Below are 15666 nucleotides of genomic sequence, written 5' to 3' on the forward strand. Positions count from 1 at the left end.
AAGCATTGATCTACACAGATCACCTCTGCCCTGAAGGACAGAGTGGGACATCCTCACTCTGATCCTGTGGGCGGTGCCGCTCCTGGCTTTGTCCTTTCCAGTCTCACGGGAACCTGTTTTCTGGCCTCCCTAGAATTAGTTCCTGAAAGATGAGGCCAGCCCTGCCAGCCCCACCGTGCCTGTGGGGTTCTTGAAGCCTCTCTCCCCTCCTTGGGCTGCAGCCGATTTAGAGCGTGTGTCCTGTGGGCTATTCAGCCAAGTGCCCTCGTGGGTGTGGGAAGGGAGGGGAGACAGCCCAGTGTGGCCGGGAGTACATGTGAACTGCCTCTGCAGAGCAGCTCCAGGCCTGATGTTGGGCTGGGCCGTGACTGTCATGGACCCCTCATCTGCACCCCACCCCCATGTCACCAGCCCACTGCCCTCCATATTGGGGTGCCCATCCCTCCAGACGTGGCAGCCCTCCCCCATCATATCCCACTGCCATGTCCCCCCAGACACTGCCCAGCATGATCCTCCAGGCGCCCTTGGGTTTGACCTGCCTTCCAGGCTGCATACCTGCCCACCCACAGGTGCTGCGCCCTCCTGGGGTCGCCCCTGGGAGGTCCCGGCCTCTGCACCGCACCCCCCATCACACCTGAGGTTGCCCAGCACTTGGAACCTCCATATTTTGCCGACACGATGAAAGTTCCAAATCAGGGGACCCCGAGTTCATGGAATGGGGATGTCCTGGGTGGGCCTGACTTCATCGGGGTGGCCTGCAGAGGGACCAGCCCCTCCTCAGGGAGTAAGCTGCTGCCCTTGGAGGGGCCCGTGGCCAGAGCTTGAGGGCAGCCTCCAGGAGGCGAGTGACCTCGGCGGCGCACAGCAGGCGAGACCAGGGCCCCCAGTCACATGGCTTCAAGAAACTGACCCCTGCAACAGCGGAGACGCCGCCGACCAGCACCTGTGTCACCCCGGGGCTGAGCACCTGGCCGAGATGATGGGTGGGCGTTGCTTTAAGCTGCTGCATTTGTGTAGATGTTTGGCTGCATAGAAGACCAGCATACTCCCGTCAGTATGGTGCTGTCATGGCTGTCACGTCACCACCCTCTTTGTCAAAATGTCATTTAGACCCACAGGTTGATGCTTTTACTGGCTCCACCTGGAGGGACTGCTGGGTCAGCTGTTGCCCTTTGGGGTGGCTTCCATGGAGGTCGTCACTACTGGACACTTCACTGGACCCTGGCCTGTGCACCCATCACTGCTGCCAAACTCCCCCCGGCGGTGTGCAGACCCCTCCCCTGACTGTGCCCAGACCCACCCCTCAAATGGTGACAGACCCTTTCCATGACTGTGCCCAGTGGGACTCGGAAGTGAGGAGTGAGGGGCTTCCTCTCGCTTGGAGCTGCCACGTGGTACCATCATGCCCACCAGCAGTTCGGCTAAACAGTGACTCTGATGAAAGCAGCCCAGCGCTTCAGGCTCCTAGCGATTAGCAAACATCTCGCTTCTTGTCTACAAATGGGCAGTTGGAGTAAGAGGACAGAGGCACTGCTCTTTCGCTTTGTTCTTTTCCCTAAGTTTTCCTTTCTGGAGTCTTCACAAGAATGGGAACCAGAAGCCACGGCACCGGCCTGGTTCGGGCTCAGCCTCCCGTCCCCTGCGACTGCAGGGGTCAGGCGAGCGGGCAGGTGAGGGGCGCTGGGCACCTGAAGGAGGACGCTTGATCCTGGCACAGGAGCCACTGCACCCTCTGGGGGGCCCAGGCCCCGCAGCCAAGTCTCCCCATGCGGGGAGGGGGGGCATTGCGCTGTCCTTCTCCTGACTGCTGGTTAGTCAGCTTCTGCCAGGATGGGTCCCGGACTGGGTCCCAGGGGGACAGGGCAGACATGGCAAGGGGCCATGGGGTCCAGGTCAGGGCCTGGCAGCTGGAGCTGCAGAGGATCCTTCTGTGAGCGGCTGCAGCTTGTGTCAGGGACAGTGAACCCCCCGCCCCCTGCACCTGAACCTGGCGCAGCCCTAGAGCCAGCTGTGTGGAGGGACAGCCAGGTCACAGGCTAGACAGGCATCCTGAGGGTGGTGAGGCTTCCAGGGTGGTCCCTGGCAGTGCCAGCGCCTGTGGCCGAGGTGACGTGGGAGGCACAAGTGGGGGGTGACACGTGCACACAGGTGAGAGACTTCCAGGGCCCTGGGGTGCCAGCACTGGTTTTGCCTTCAACTTTGTGAGTGTCTTTGTTAATTCACATTTTACCACAAGCCGATATTCATGAAATCAATGAGTCGATGCAAACAGTACTTCTGAAGACTTCTGAGGATCTGACCCCTGACTCAGCGAACTTGGTTTCAGACCCACTGTGGCCCCAGGTGCCGTGCCCGCCTGCGGTGCTTGGAGGGTCCTTCGGTGGCCACTCTTAGACCCCGGGGTCTTCGGGACCCTGTGGGGTGACCCTGCCCACTCAGTCGCCGTCTGTGTTCATAGTTATTTTAAATGGCAGAGCTGACCGAAAACTTCGTTTTCTTACCTCAAAACCAGGGCCCTGAAAACATCGATGTCTTTGCTAATTGCCAAAGAAATACTTGTTTGATTCATAATACAAAACACTAGTGAAACACAGAAAAGTCCTCACTCGCTCCCTCCCAAAGACACCCCAAAGCGCGGGATGGAGCAGCCCTTGGAGTCCCTGAGCGCTGGTGGGAGGCTTACAGGGTGTCCCTCAGGGGAGGGACCGAAAGGCAGGAAGACACGCCCGCCCAGCGCCCTGTTCCGGGTGGCGGAGCCAGCAGGGCTGAGCCGGCAGCCACCCATCTCCTCCTCCCAGTGGGTTCCCGTCCTCTCTGGGACTTGCCCAGGTTGCTGCCTACCAAGGTGCTTTGTCTTGGTAACGAGAGGAAACACGTGACTCTTCCACATTCACGCGAGACCCTCAGCCATGCTCTCTCCTCAGGCTCATCCTGGCCGCCAACAGGGACGAGTTCTACCACCGGCCTTCCAGGGCTGCAGACTTCTGGGGGAACAACAACGAGGTCCTCAGCGGTGAGTGTCCCCGCTGTCCACCCAGCACTGTCCACTCAGCTTCACGTGCCCGGATCCCCGGGGGAAGCAGCTGGAAGGTGGGGGTTGTATTTGGATCCACCATCCGCTGCGGTTGGTCTCGTGTGAGGCATGATTTCAGACCGGTCACCTCGGAGCATCATGGTTATGCGTGCACGCGTGTATGTGTACATGCATGTGTATGTGCATGTGATTCTGTTAGACACATGCACCCCTTGCCCCAGGGAGAGTGGCCTGAGTTTGGGGAGCAGAGGCCCGGCTGGCAGGGCTGGGGGAGCCGATGGGGAGCCCATGGGGTGGAGTGGAGGTGACCGCACCCTGCCTGCCCTGCCGGTGGCTTCCGCGGGCCCCTTGGAGGGAGCAGCTCCTATTCCTGCAGGCAGGGGCCACTCGGAGGACGTGCAGACAGTGTCGGCCGGGCCAGGGACCCTCTGCCTGCGGGGCCTGGAAGCTCGTCTGGAGCATCCACGAAGGCCTCCAGTGTGGACTGGGGTCGGGCAGTGGTGCTGCGTGGGAGGAGGATGGGAGTGGGGAGACCAAAGTGGGGGTCTGAAAGGAGGTGGGGAGAGCTGTGAGCGGGGCCCTCAGGGTGGGAGTGCAGGAGGGTGGGAGTGCAGGAGGATGAGGCTGGGTCTCGGCCTCACCAGAAGCTGCTCAGGAGACCTTGGATACCTGCTTGCTCGGGAGTGCGGGGTGGGGCTGGCGGGGAGGCCCCCGCTGCCTGAGCTCTGGCCACAGCGGTCATGTGTGTGGGGACTTCAGCCAGGCTGGCCATGGCTCCCCCAGAGGTCCAGTGGCAGGCCTGCTGGGCCACGGGAGGGGGTCCTAGGGGAGCCTGTGGGCATGGCCAGGACCATCCTGGGCTAGGACGGAACAAAGGGATCGTGGGGAGAGGGCAGGCCGTGTGTGTCACTGCTGCAGGGCACGCATGGGAGGCTGAAGTGGGGGCTGCTCAGGACGGGTGAGGTGAAGGGTGAGGAGCTGATCCTTCGGGAGAGAGGCAGGAGGCACTGCTGGGGCACTTTGTCGATGAAGACATGGAGGCTCAGACGAAGGGTGAGCCTGCCTGGGCCCCTTGGCTGTCCTGGCCCCTGGGCTCCACGCTTCCTGCCCTGGTCAGTGCCCATCCTGCTGGGGAGCCCCAGCCACTCAAGTCCTTCACCCTTTGCAGTGGTTTGGAGGCGGCCCCTGGCGCGTTGATACGCGTCCTGCCAAGCGGGAGGGTGGCCCTGCTGCACCGCAGTGCTGGGTGGGCCCGTGGCCACCACGCCTGGCTCAGGCCTGGGAGACCCCAAGGTCCACCCCCTCCCTCTGTCTGGCGTCGCCCAGCGTGCACAGAATTGTAGCAGCAGCGTCAGCATTGCTGGGGACTTGTTAGGCGTTCAGGAACCTCTGGGTTCTGTTTCTTCAAGTCCTCCGTCTCCTGCTGTCTCTCCTCAGCCCCCCCCAATCACACGTGTGTCAGTTTATCTGAAGTGATCAGTGCCCTTCGGTTATGCTTGGTTCACTTAAAAGCCCTCTGTTGTCCCTGCTCCTTTTTAGGTGGTTTCTATCACCATATCCTTTACTCACGTTCACCAACCTTTTCTTCTTTAGTGTCTAACCTGCTTCTAATCCCATTCTGCATATTTTTCATCTCACACACTGTAGTTTTTATCTCCAGAAATTCCACCGTGGTATCTTCCTTGTCTGGACTGTGTTGTTTGGCCAGATGTGGAAGCTTCATTCACTTTCTAGTTGTTGGTTTGTCAGAGGCCTCTGTGCTCTGGATGTGGATCCTTTGCTGGATAATTGTGTCACTGTCTCATTTTCTTCATGATGTCCTTTGGTGAGCAGAATATTTTATTTTAATGAAGTGCTGTTTATCTTCTGTTTTGTGACTTGTTCTTTTTGTGTTTTACCCACAAAGTCTTTGCCTATCGTGAGGTCGTAAAGATATTTTCCTCTGTGTGCTTCTGGAAGCCTCCTGATTTGGGTTTATGCTTAGGTCTGTGATGTATCTCAAATTAAACTTTGCGTGCGGTGCAAAGCAGGGACTGAGCCACGCCCACCTCTCCGGCTGTCCCCACAGCACCAACCAGTGGGCCTCCTCTGGCCTGTGCATGACTACGGCAAACTGGCTGAAAGTCAGTTGATCACATCCGTGTGGGGCCGTTGTGGACTCTTGTGTCCCACTGACATGGCTCGGGTGCTGCAGCCTCTGAGCAAGTCTGGGAACCAGCTGAGGTGAGCCCTGTGGCTTTGCTGCTTGTTGGGACTGCTGTGGACGTCCTGAACTTCAGGGCCAGCTTATGAATTTCTATAAACACCAGCCCACAGGGTCTTCACTGGGATCATGTCACCCTCTTGGTCATTTGGGGAGAACTGTCATCCTTTTTCTGTTTTGTTTTATTATTTTTTTATTGAAGTACAATTGATTTACAAGTTTGTCTTAATTTCTGCTGTTCAGCACAGTGATTCAGTTATACATACATATGTGTATATTCTTTTCCATTATGGTTCATTATAGGATATTGAATATAGTTTCCTGTGCTGTACGGTAGGACCTTGTTGTTTATCCATCCTATATGTAATAGTTTGTATCTGCTAATCCCAAACTCCCACTCCATCCCTCCCCTCCCCCACCCCTGGCATCCACAAGTCTGTTCTCTATGTCTAATGAGTCTGTTTCATAGATATGTTCATTTGTGTCATATTTCAGATGACACATACAAGTGATATCATATTATATTTGTCTTTCTCTTTCTGACTTATTTTACTTAGTACAATAATTTCCATCCATGTTGCTGCAAATGACATTATTTTATTGTTTTTTTTATAGCTGAGTAATATTCCATTGTATATATGTACTACATCTTCTTTATCCATTCATCTGTCAGTGGACATTTAGGTTGTTTCTATGTCGTGGCCATTGTGAATAGTGCTGCTATGAACATTGGGGTGCATATATCTTTTTGAATTAGTTTTCTCTGGGTATACGCCTAGGAGTGTGATTGCAGGATCATATGGTAGCTCTATTTTTAGTTTTTTCAGGAACCTCCATACTGTTCTTCACGGTGGCTTCACCAATTTACATTCCCACCAACAGTGTAGGAGGCTCCCTTTTCTCCATACTCTGGGAGAACTGTCCTCTTAACCATGTGAGCTTCCCGGGCAAGGAACAAGACTCTTCCTTTAACTAGGTCTGCCTGACGTCCATCCCTCAGCACACACGTCTTTCCTGTAACATTTTCCTAAGTGTTTTGAAAATCTTTCAGTGCTGTTGTAAATGATTAATTGAATTTTCATTTTCCAGTTCTTGCCAAGTATTCACTTACTCCAGTAGGTTTTTTTTGTAGATCCTTTTGGATCTTCTTCACATACGATCCTATCTTGTACAAATAAGGACAGTTTTGCTTCTTTCAGATCTTTGCAGCTTTTAGTTCTTCTACTATTATAACTTATTACTGTTATAATAATAATATGTTAATGACTTAGCTATTTTCACTCCAGTTGTCAAGTGAAATGCCCCTCTGGCCTGGGAAGACACTCTCCTGGGGCTGTAGTGGCCTTGCTGGCCCTGCGGCGGGGCCCACGGTTATGGAGGGTTGCAGCCTGCGGGGCTCCTAGTGAAGGGCCTGCCAAGGGCTGGGTCCTGCCTAGGGAAGACAGCCAGTGTCCCTATACCTGATCGGGATGCGGGGCTGGGGCCTGGCGCGATTTCTGCGATGGAGCTGGTGCTGTGCCCCCAGCCTGATGCCCACCCAGGCACCAGGATGTGTTGTGCAGGGGCCGGGGGTTCCCAGGGGCATCAGGTGTTGTCCCGGGAGAGGGTCTCTCCCACATACCCATGGTCCCCAGGGGCTGCCTCAGACTGCGGTGTTCCAGCCCCCGTTTCACCACAAGGGCTGCTGGGCTGGTGGTGACACTGTTGTTGCCGCAGGGCTGGACATGGAGGAAGGCAAGGAAGGCGGCACGTGGCTGGGCATCAACACGCGGGGCAAGCTGGCGGCACTTACCAACTACCTGCAGCCACGGCTGGACCGGGACGCCCGGGGCCGAGGTACGGGGCGGGGGGCGGGGCTTCCTGGGCACCTGGAGGGATGGGAGGAGTGACGAAAGGAGGGGCCCTGAAGCCCCCTGGCTGGCAACGCCGGGAGCCACCCTCGGCCTGGCCATATGGCTCCCACTTGTGGCCATGGCATGGCTCCCGACTGCCGTGTTGTCACTGCCCATCTGGTGGACATATACTGTCCCCACTGAAGACGTTTCCCCTCGTGCTGGACTTCCACGTCAGGGCACAACAGGAAAAATTTTCAAAATCAGAGTTCTTGGTGCCGACCTCCTTGGCTGCCGGGTCGCTGAGGTGTGGCCGTCCCGTGGGGGACCGTCAGTCTCCCCAGGAGAGGGGCTCAGTCCTACCGCCCCGGCCATGGGTGTGTGTCCCCTGATGCAGGTGAACTCGTGGCTCAGTTTCTGACCTCAGACATGGATAGCTTGTCCTACCTGAAGAAGGTCTCCGCAGAGGGCCACCTGTACAACGGCTTCAACCTCATAGCGGCCGACCTAAGGTGGGTCTACCAGCTGGGGACGCAGCCCCCAGGCGCCGCACAGGGCCGGGTTGCAGGCTTGGCAGGCAGCGGGAGCCGGGGCATCTGTGGCAGCCTCTCTGGGGACATTACACCTGGTGGGCTCAGGGAGCGTCCCAAGGGCCGAGCCCCTCCCAGATCCACTGTCCTGGGGACTCAGGGATCCAAGCTGGGGCAGTGTGAGGGCCGCCAGCTCCTGCTGTGGGAGCTGGAGTAGGGCCGGGGGTGCACGCGGGCCAGATCGGCCCCTCCGTCTCGTCTCCTCCCCGCTTCTGTGGCTGAGGAGCCCGTTTTTGAGCCATACCTCACTTGCCCTGTGGTCTGGTGGCAGAGGTACCCCGGTGGAGAAGGCGGTGCAGGCACAGCTGGGTACAGAGACCCCGGGCCCCATGGTGGTCGGGCACTGCCGAGTGCTGGGCAGAGTGGGTGGCAAGGCTCACGTCGGGTTCTGCAAGGGGCTCGGCAGACGGCTCCTGGGGCAATGACGCTGTCCATGCCACCCATGGGCCCTGTCGCCAGAGGATATGGTGGCCGGGAGCTTTCTCCGCCCGGGGTGGGGCAGACCAGCTGGGAGCAGGGCAGGAGCAGGGGCAGAGGGGCCTGTCCTAGAGGCGGGAGGAGCAGGTCCCCCAGGGAGGTGCAGGCCCTCGAGTCTAGGGCGCCTGCGCTGGCTGTGAGATTCAGGAGTCAGGTTGCTGGGACTCTGCAGGAGGCTGGGGCCACGTGGGGAAGTGGCAGTTGGGGTGTGGCCAGGCCCATGTTGGCACACACAGAGATGCTGGGCAGGGTGGGGGGCAGATAGCTCAGCAACAGCGGTGCCTGCACGGATGGTGCCACCCGAATGCTGGGGCCCGGGCTGTGGGGCTTGCCAGGCAGCGAGGGTTGGGGACGCCCTGTGGCTCCTGTCTGACCCTCTCTCCCCTCTGGTCCGCAGCACAGAGAAGGGAGATGTCATTTGCTACTATGGAAACCGGGGGGAGCGTGAGCCTGTTGCCCTGGCACCAGGTGAGGCTGCTCTGGCGGGTGGCACAGGGTGGGGCTGCTCCTGTGGGGACCCCAGTACTTTCAGGGACCGGGTCCCTGCTGATTTCCCTCCTGGTGCTGTTTTTCGGCCGTTCGTGTACCTTGTGCCCAGTAGTGGCCATGGCCTCACCCGGTCCACATGAGGCTGCACACAGGTTAGGTTGCCTTCCCCCTGTACCGAGTCCCTGGCTGTCTGGAGAGAATTGGAAGCTAAAAGGCACAAAAGGACGCAGAGACCTTCCCCCGCAATTCTGTGGCCTTTGTGGAAGCATCTGGAAACCACCCCATGATGCCCTCAACTGTGACTAGAGATGCTTCTTTTCTGCTAAATTGCTGCTTAGAAGGAATTCTTTTGAACTCCATCCTATTTCATCCCTGAGCCAGCCTGCGCCTGATCCATGTCCCTTAAAAAAATAAACAACAGCTCCATTGAGACATAACCGCGTGTCATACAGTTCACTCATTAGAGTGTGCCTTCAGGTGTTTTACTCTATCTACAAAGTGGTGCAACCATCACCAAAATCTAACTCCAGAACATTTTCATCACCTCACCAAGAAACCACACCCACTGGCACTGTCCCCGGCCCCTAGAAACCACTAGTCTCCTTTCTGTCTCTGTGGATTTGCCTATCCTGCACATTTTACATAAACAGATGCAGACAATATGTGGCCTTTTGTGTCTGGTTTCTTTCCCTTTGTGTAATGTTTTCAAGGTTCATCCATGCTGTAGCGTGAGTGAGGGCTCCATTCCTTTTTATGGCTGAATAATATTCCATCGTGTGGATTTTCTGCCTTTTGTTTATCCATCATCCACTGAAGGACACTTGGTTGTATCCACCTTTTGGCTATTGTGGAAAATGCTGCTGTGAACGTTTGTTATGTTTTTGTGGGGAAACGTTTTCATTTCTCTTGTGTGTGGACCTAGGAGTGGAGTTGCTGGATCATAAGGTAACCATTTAACCTTTTGAGGAATTGCCAGACTGTTTTCCAAAGCAGCTGTACCATTTTATTTTCCCAGCAGCAACTTATGAGGTTCCAGTCTCTCCCCATCCTCGCCAAGACTTGTCACTGTCTGACTTTTTGATCGCAGCTGTTCTGGGGTATGGTGCGGTCTCACTGTGGCCTTGATTTGCATTTCCCTGATGGTTAATGACGTTGAGCAGCTTTTCATGTGCTTGTTGGTCATTTGTGTATCTTGTTTGGAGAAACGTCTATTCAAGTCCTATGCTTGTTTTTAAATTGGGTTGTCTTTTTGTTATTGAATTGTAAGAATTGTTTTATATATTCTAAATACAAGTCTCTCATCAGTTACATGATTTGCAAATATTTTCTCCCATCCTGTGGGTTTTTCCCCTTTCTCGTTGGTCTCTTTTGAAGTACATCATTTTAAATTTTGATGAAGTCCAGTTCTATGGGGGTTTTTTGTTGTTGCTCATGCTTTTGGTGTCACATCTAGGAAGTCATTTCCTAATCTGAGGTTGTGTAGCTTTTCCCCTATTTGGTTTTAGCTCTCATGTTCAGGTCTTTGAGACGTTTTCAATGGACTCTTGTGTGTGGTGCGCAGTGGGGGTCCTGCTCTGTTCTTTGCATGTGGCTGCCAGGTGCCTGATGGATACAGTGTGGTGATGCCGTGGCTGGCGGTGTGACTATGGGCCCCACAGTGCCAAGTGGCAGTAGTCGTGTCAGAGTTGGCCCAGAGTCCGGTAGCAGCAGAGGGTAGTGGCTCTCTGTCCTTGGTGCATCTTTTCAGGCCGCATGGCTCTGGGTTGGCTGCCCCTGCTGCCTCTTTTGAGAAGAGGCTCTGGGGGCCTTTCCACCTTGAGACTGGGACTCTTCTTGAGAACTTGTCCTGAGAAACTTGCTCTAAGCCCCTACAGCGCCCCCAGCCAGGGACCTGGCCTACGCCTCGGGCCGGCCAAGGTCAGCGGGCTCCCTGACCCCGGCTGACCCTGGTGGGCTGCCTCCTGGCCTCAGGCTGTGGTGCTCCCAGCCTTGACCTTCTCAGGTGGACCCCCATGTCGGGCTCCCCCACTTATGGACGGACCTTCCTCTGCTGTTGATTCTGATCACCCACCCCCAAGGCCTGGCGAGTTCCTGGACGCATGTAGAGAAGGGGCGGGTGGGTGGAGTTCCAGCCAGAGTCCCCCCCACCTCCCACGCTGGCCGAGCCAACCCCTCCTGCAGGGACCTACGGGCTAAGCAACGCGCTGCTGGAGACGCCCTGGAGGAAGCTGTGCTTCGGAAAGCGGCTCTTCCTGGAGGCCGTGGAGCGGGCCCAGGCGCTCCCCAAGGACGCCCTGGCCGCCCAGCTTCTGGACGTGCTCAACAACGAAGAGGCGTGAGTGCTGTGCCACACACACACACACACACGCCCCCCCCCCCCCTCCCCAGCTCTGAGAGGTGGCTACTGTCCTTCCACAGGGCCTGCACGGCTCTGACCGGACAGAGCCCATGAGCTCGTGTCCCTGGGCCTTGGGAAGCTCCTGGTGGCCCCAGCACAGGGACTGGCCCCCACAATGGAGCCCTGAGTTAAAGGCTAGATGGAGGTTCGAGGCCTTGACCTGGAAAGTGCCCGGAACAACCCTTGTGGTTCCCCCAGCCCCTCTCTGAGGCTGGTGGGCTCCTCAGGCGCTGCAGGGCTGTGGCTGAGCGTTGGCGGGGATAGGTTTGGGGCGGCCAGTGGTGACTCCTCCTCTGTCCTTCAGGCAGCTGCCAGACCCAGCCATTGAGGACCAGGGCAGGGAGTACGTGCAGCCCATACTTAGCAAGTACGCAGCTGTGTGTGTGCGCTGCCCGGACTACGGCACCAGGTACGACGGATGGGCCGCTGGTGCGCCCTCCTGTCCCTGGAGGAGCCCATCTTCCCCAGCTCCTCCCCACCTCCACCCTGTCTAGAAGCCATTGCAGGTGTCTGGGCAGTCCCCGGTGGTGGTGCTGGGAGCCCTGGGGGTTCTGAGCAGGGAGGTGCCTGGTCAGCCCAGGGCCTACCCTGCTGAGAGTGGTGGGCGATCAGGGCTCATGCTGCAGAGTGTGGGCAGGGCGGCCTGGGGGTGTTTCAGAGGGGAGGTGATAGGACTTGTGGGCAGGGGCCTGCAGGACCTGCGGCTCAAGGCCCTGATGCCTCACAGGGGACCCTCTGCTCGCCGAGACAGAGGCTGCTGCTCTTTGTGACCCATCTCGAGCCAGGCCAGTGCCCAGCAAGGCCCCTCGCACCTCTGGTCTGATCCATTTGGGGCTCTGACTGGCGTGCAGGGGTCCAGGGGCAGCGGGCTGAACGCAGGCCCCATGCTCTCTTTCAGAACCAACACAGTCATCCTTGTGGATGCAGATGGGCACGTGACCTTCACAGAGCGAAGCATGCTGGGCACGGACCCCTCTTGCTGGGAGACCAGCACCCACGAGTTCAGGCTGCAGAGCTAACCCCCACCCGGGTGTGGCCGGGGCTCCCGGGAGGCCCTGTCACAGGTACTGCCTGTGACTCGGCCAGCGTCCCCCAGGGCCAGAGCCCTCTGATGTGTGTGAACTGTTTGCATCCCCATGTCAAGCTCGGGGTCCAGCCTTATGACAGAGGCCCATGGCCAGGTGTACGGCAGGCCCAGGTGTGCTGTGCCTCCCCCGGCCCATGCACAGAAGCTCACACAAGGCACACGTGACACCCATCATGCATGCGCGCACACGTTACAGGCAGTAGACGTGTACACACGTGCTCAGACACACACACGCTCCAGGCATGCAGCCTCCATGCGAGCCAGACACGCAGAGCTGTGCCTCTCAACACCCACACGTGCTTCTGGCCAGTGAGTCTTGCTGTGATCCCAACAACAAGAGTGGATGTCTGTTTCAAAGCGGCCCCTCCTCTCCTGGGCGTAGCCAGTTCCTGACCACCAGCCCTGCTCTTGGAGAGGACACAGGCCACATTTGAATGAGGAAAACCTCCTCCATAGCAGAGGCACAGGCCGCTGGGTGGGTCCGGTGGTTCTGTGGGTGCCGAGGGGTCCTGTGCATGGAGCTATCCTGTGAGGGAGCATCCATATGCAATGGGCCGCCTCAGCAGGCTCTCAGGCCTCCACCTGTGCAGGGGGATCATGGGTTCCGGGCAGGCCCATCTCAGGGAGGGGACACAGTTGCCCCTGCCATTTCCCTTCTCCTAGGGAGTTAAACTTCATAATAAGACTCTGTACTTAAATGTGAGACGCTGATAATAAAACTCTGAGGCCGTGGTGAGCCAGTGCATTCCAGGCCCTTGACTCTGTGACAGGATGACCAGAGCTGCTGTCCGGGAGCCCCCAGGAGCTCCTGGGGCCCAGACCCCGGTGCAGGGCTCTTCCACATTTCCCTTTTGCTCATGGCCTCCTGAGCACTGTGACGGAAGCCAGGAGTTCATCCGGGTGCAGGTGGGAGCCCCGGGGAGCCGTGCACACGGGCTGGACCGTGGAGGCCAGGGGATGGCAGGAAGGGCTGGGCTTCAGGTAACAGAGCAGGTGGAGTCTGTCCTACCCCAGGGCCCTTGTTTTGGGCAAGCACCTGGAGCTCCTGTCCCCAGCTGGGGCCGGGCATTCGGGGGTCCTGTGTCCAATGCTGACACTCAGGCTTCCCTCCGCCTCGGCGGTCGACCCAACTTGGTCTTCTCAGTGCAGTGACAGCTCGGGTGGGCTGTAGACCTTGATTGGGCCCAACCTGCCTCTCCATCCCTTCTCCCTTCCTGCTCACCACCCCACAGCCAGGCATGAAGGGGCTCCCAGTATGATGCAGCCTGTGCCCCCCACCCACGTGTCCAGCTGAGCCATGGCTAGCCAGGCTCCCAGCCCCGGCACTGCCAACACCCTCTGTCTGCTTTAGCAGGCCACCCCGCACCATGGAATGGACCAGGTCCCCACACCAGCGCCTGCCCTGGCCAGGCAGGTCTGCCCTCGTGGGGCGCCGCTGGACTGGGTACAAAGCCATCTGAAGAGCCTTTCAGATGTTTGCCGCTGCCCCAGGGACGGGCCTGCACAGGAAAAGCTTCCCCACACTTGTCATGGTCCCCTCTGCCCCTGCCTGCCCTGGGCTCCCTGGCAGCTTGGAGCCCCTGAGGAAGGGGCAGCCCAAGACTTGTTTCTATTGTTATGGGCTGAGTTGTGTGCCCTCTAAAAGATATGTTGGGCCCCAGCAACCAATACCTCAGAATGTGATCTTGTTAGGGTCTTTCCACAGGTAATCAATCAAATGGGATCGTTAGGGTGGCCCTAATCCAATATGAGTGGTGTCCTTATAAAAAGGGGGAAACGTGGACACAGGGACAGACAGGCACCCAGGCAGACGTCTGTGAAGACTGGAGCTGGGCTGCCTCACGCCAAGGAACCCCAGAAGCTGGGAGAGAGGCCGGGACACGTCCTCCCCTGGAGCCCTCAGAGGGAGCAGGGCCCCGTGACACCCTGCTCTCAGACGTCCAGCCTCCAGAACTGTGAGAATAAATTTCTGTTGTTTAAGCCCCTCACTTGTCGTACTTTGTTATGGCAGCCCAAGCAAGATTAAAAAATTGTGACCTTGCTTTACACACAAGGAAACTGAGGCTTGGGGAGACACAGTAACAGCCCCTCAGTCCCCAGGTGGGTGGGGAGGCAGAGCCACGAGGCCAGGAGGGAAGAGGATGAGGGCGAGGTGGTCCTCAGGGTCCTGCCACACCTGGCTCACCCTGCTGCCTGGCACCCCTGCCTTCGCCTCACTTGCCCTGGCTCTTGCCACTGCTCCTGCTCCAGGGCCTTTGCTCTCGCTGTCCCCTCTGCCTGAAGGGCTCCTTCCCCAGACACCCAAACCGCACTCCCCCTCGTGTCCCACAGGTCTTTGCTGAAGTCCCGGGCAGTCGACCTGTCTAAGGCGGTCTTCCCTCCCTTGGTCCCTGCTCTGCATTGCTCTGTAACAGAAAGCGCTGTCTGATGTGCTGTGCATTTTGATTGACCGTTTCTTCTGTGTCTTCCTGTCGGAACAAGAGCTCCAGGAAGTCGGGACCTTTCCTCTCTTGTCTACCCCTGTATCCTGATGCCCAGGCCAGGTAGATGTTAGAGCTGAGGATGACAGTGCTGGCCCTTCCCAGGCCCCATTGGCTCAGGCCAGTGTCTGGAAGTGAGGTCGGTGCTGTAGGTGGGTTTGGGACCCTGGGAAGCTGTCTCCTAGAATTGCTTTTGACATGCCCAGAAAGGCCTCTGTACTTGTCACCAGATGCATCTGATCCCTGAGTCCCCAACATGGGTCTCTTCTCCTGGGCAGAGACTCTGCCCCTTCCCAGATGAGCTGCTTCTGTTCTCCGGCTCCAGGATAGCCAAGCGGAGGTGTGCAGGCACAGAGGCTGGAGGCGTGGAGCTGAGCGAGGCAGAGGCATGTCTACGAGCACACATGGCCAGCCTAGGGACACAGGAGACCTTGGGTCTAATCCCATGCGGGCCTGGGCTCCTGGCCTTCTGCCCACAGAGACCGCCCCCCCATCCCCCCATCATCCCATCTTTTGGTCTCATCTGCCAGCAGATGGCATCATCCACGCTCTCCAGAGGGAAAGGTTTCCTCCCCCAGCATGGGCTGGAGTTCCAACTTCCAGGTGTTGATCTTTGTGACTCCAAGGCTGGAGCCAGGTGGGGATGGTGGGGAGGTCCCGTGGTAAAGTCCTTGTCCATCACCCAGTTGGTGCCAGGCCGAGTGGAAGTTGGCTGTAGTGTGCAGGGCTGTTTCAGGTCTGACTGGGGTAGGCAGGGTCCCCACCTCACCAAGCAACAAAGCGTGGCGAGGTGGCTAGTTGGAGGGTGGTGTGCTGAGGGTTCCCATGGGCTCTGACTGCACTGGACAAAGTCAGCAGCTGGCTGAGTCCAGGAGCCAGACCCTTACAGGGCTCGGTGTCCACTGGGGTTCCTGGTGCTGTCCCCTGGCGCAGCCTGACAAGCAGAGGGGCAGGCAGGGAGGGAAGGGCCTGGGTAGGCCTCCAGCTTAGTCACCTGCAGCACCCCTGCCCCACTTTTTTGTAGGAAATGATTTCAACTTGCCACAAACTTGAAAAAAATAGAACAAAGAATCCAA

General features: G+C 57.8%; 1 protein-coding gene across 9 annotated transcripts in view; it reads left to right on the forward strand.

Moving 5' to 3' along the window:
• The window catches only part of TANGO2 (transport and golgi organization 2 homolog), a 28096-nt gene that overhangs the window by 11377 nt on the left and 1053 nt on the right, over nucleotides 1-15666 (forward strand). For 2 of the 9 annotated variants that reach the window (XM_033837496.2, XM_073790443.1), the window contains exons 3-9: nucleotides 2925-3013; nucleotides 6954-7073; nucleotides 7467-7581; nucleotides 8534-8604; nucleotides 10704-10960; nucleotides 11332-11432; nucleotides 11922-12846. In XM_033837496.2, the coding sequence (XP_033693387.1) occupies nucleotides 2925-3013; nucleotides 6954-7073; nucleotides 7467-7581; nucleotides 8534-8604; nucleotides 10704-10960; nucleotides 11332-11432; nucleotides 11922-12042 (874 nt within the window). In that variant the 3' untranslated portion in view covers nucleotides 12043-12846. Of the gene's footprint in view, nucleotides 1-4; nucleotides 1671-2924; nucleotides 3014-3952; nucleotides 4088-6953; nucleotides 7074-7466; nucleotides 7582-8533; nucleotides 8605-10703; nucleotides 10961-11327; nucleotides 11433-11921; nucleotides 12847-13461; nucleotides 14066-14591; nucleotides 14654-15666 lie in introns of those variants that run through there. The other 7 variants (XR_012325283.1, XR_012325284.1, XM_033837494.2 and 4 more) reach the window with 7 other exon arrangements.

The sequence above is a fragment of the Tursiops truncatus genome, chromosome 13 (assembly GCF_011762595.2).
Source record: "Tursiops truncatus isolate mTurTru1 chromosome 13, mTurTru1.mat.Y, whole genome shotgun sequence".
NCBI lineage: Eukaryota > Metazoa > Chordata > Mammalia > Artiodactyla > Delphinidae > Tursiops > Tursiops truncatus.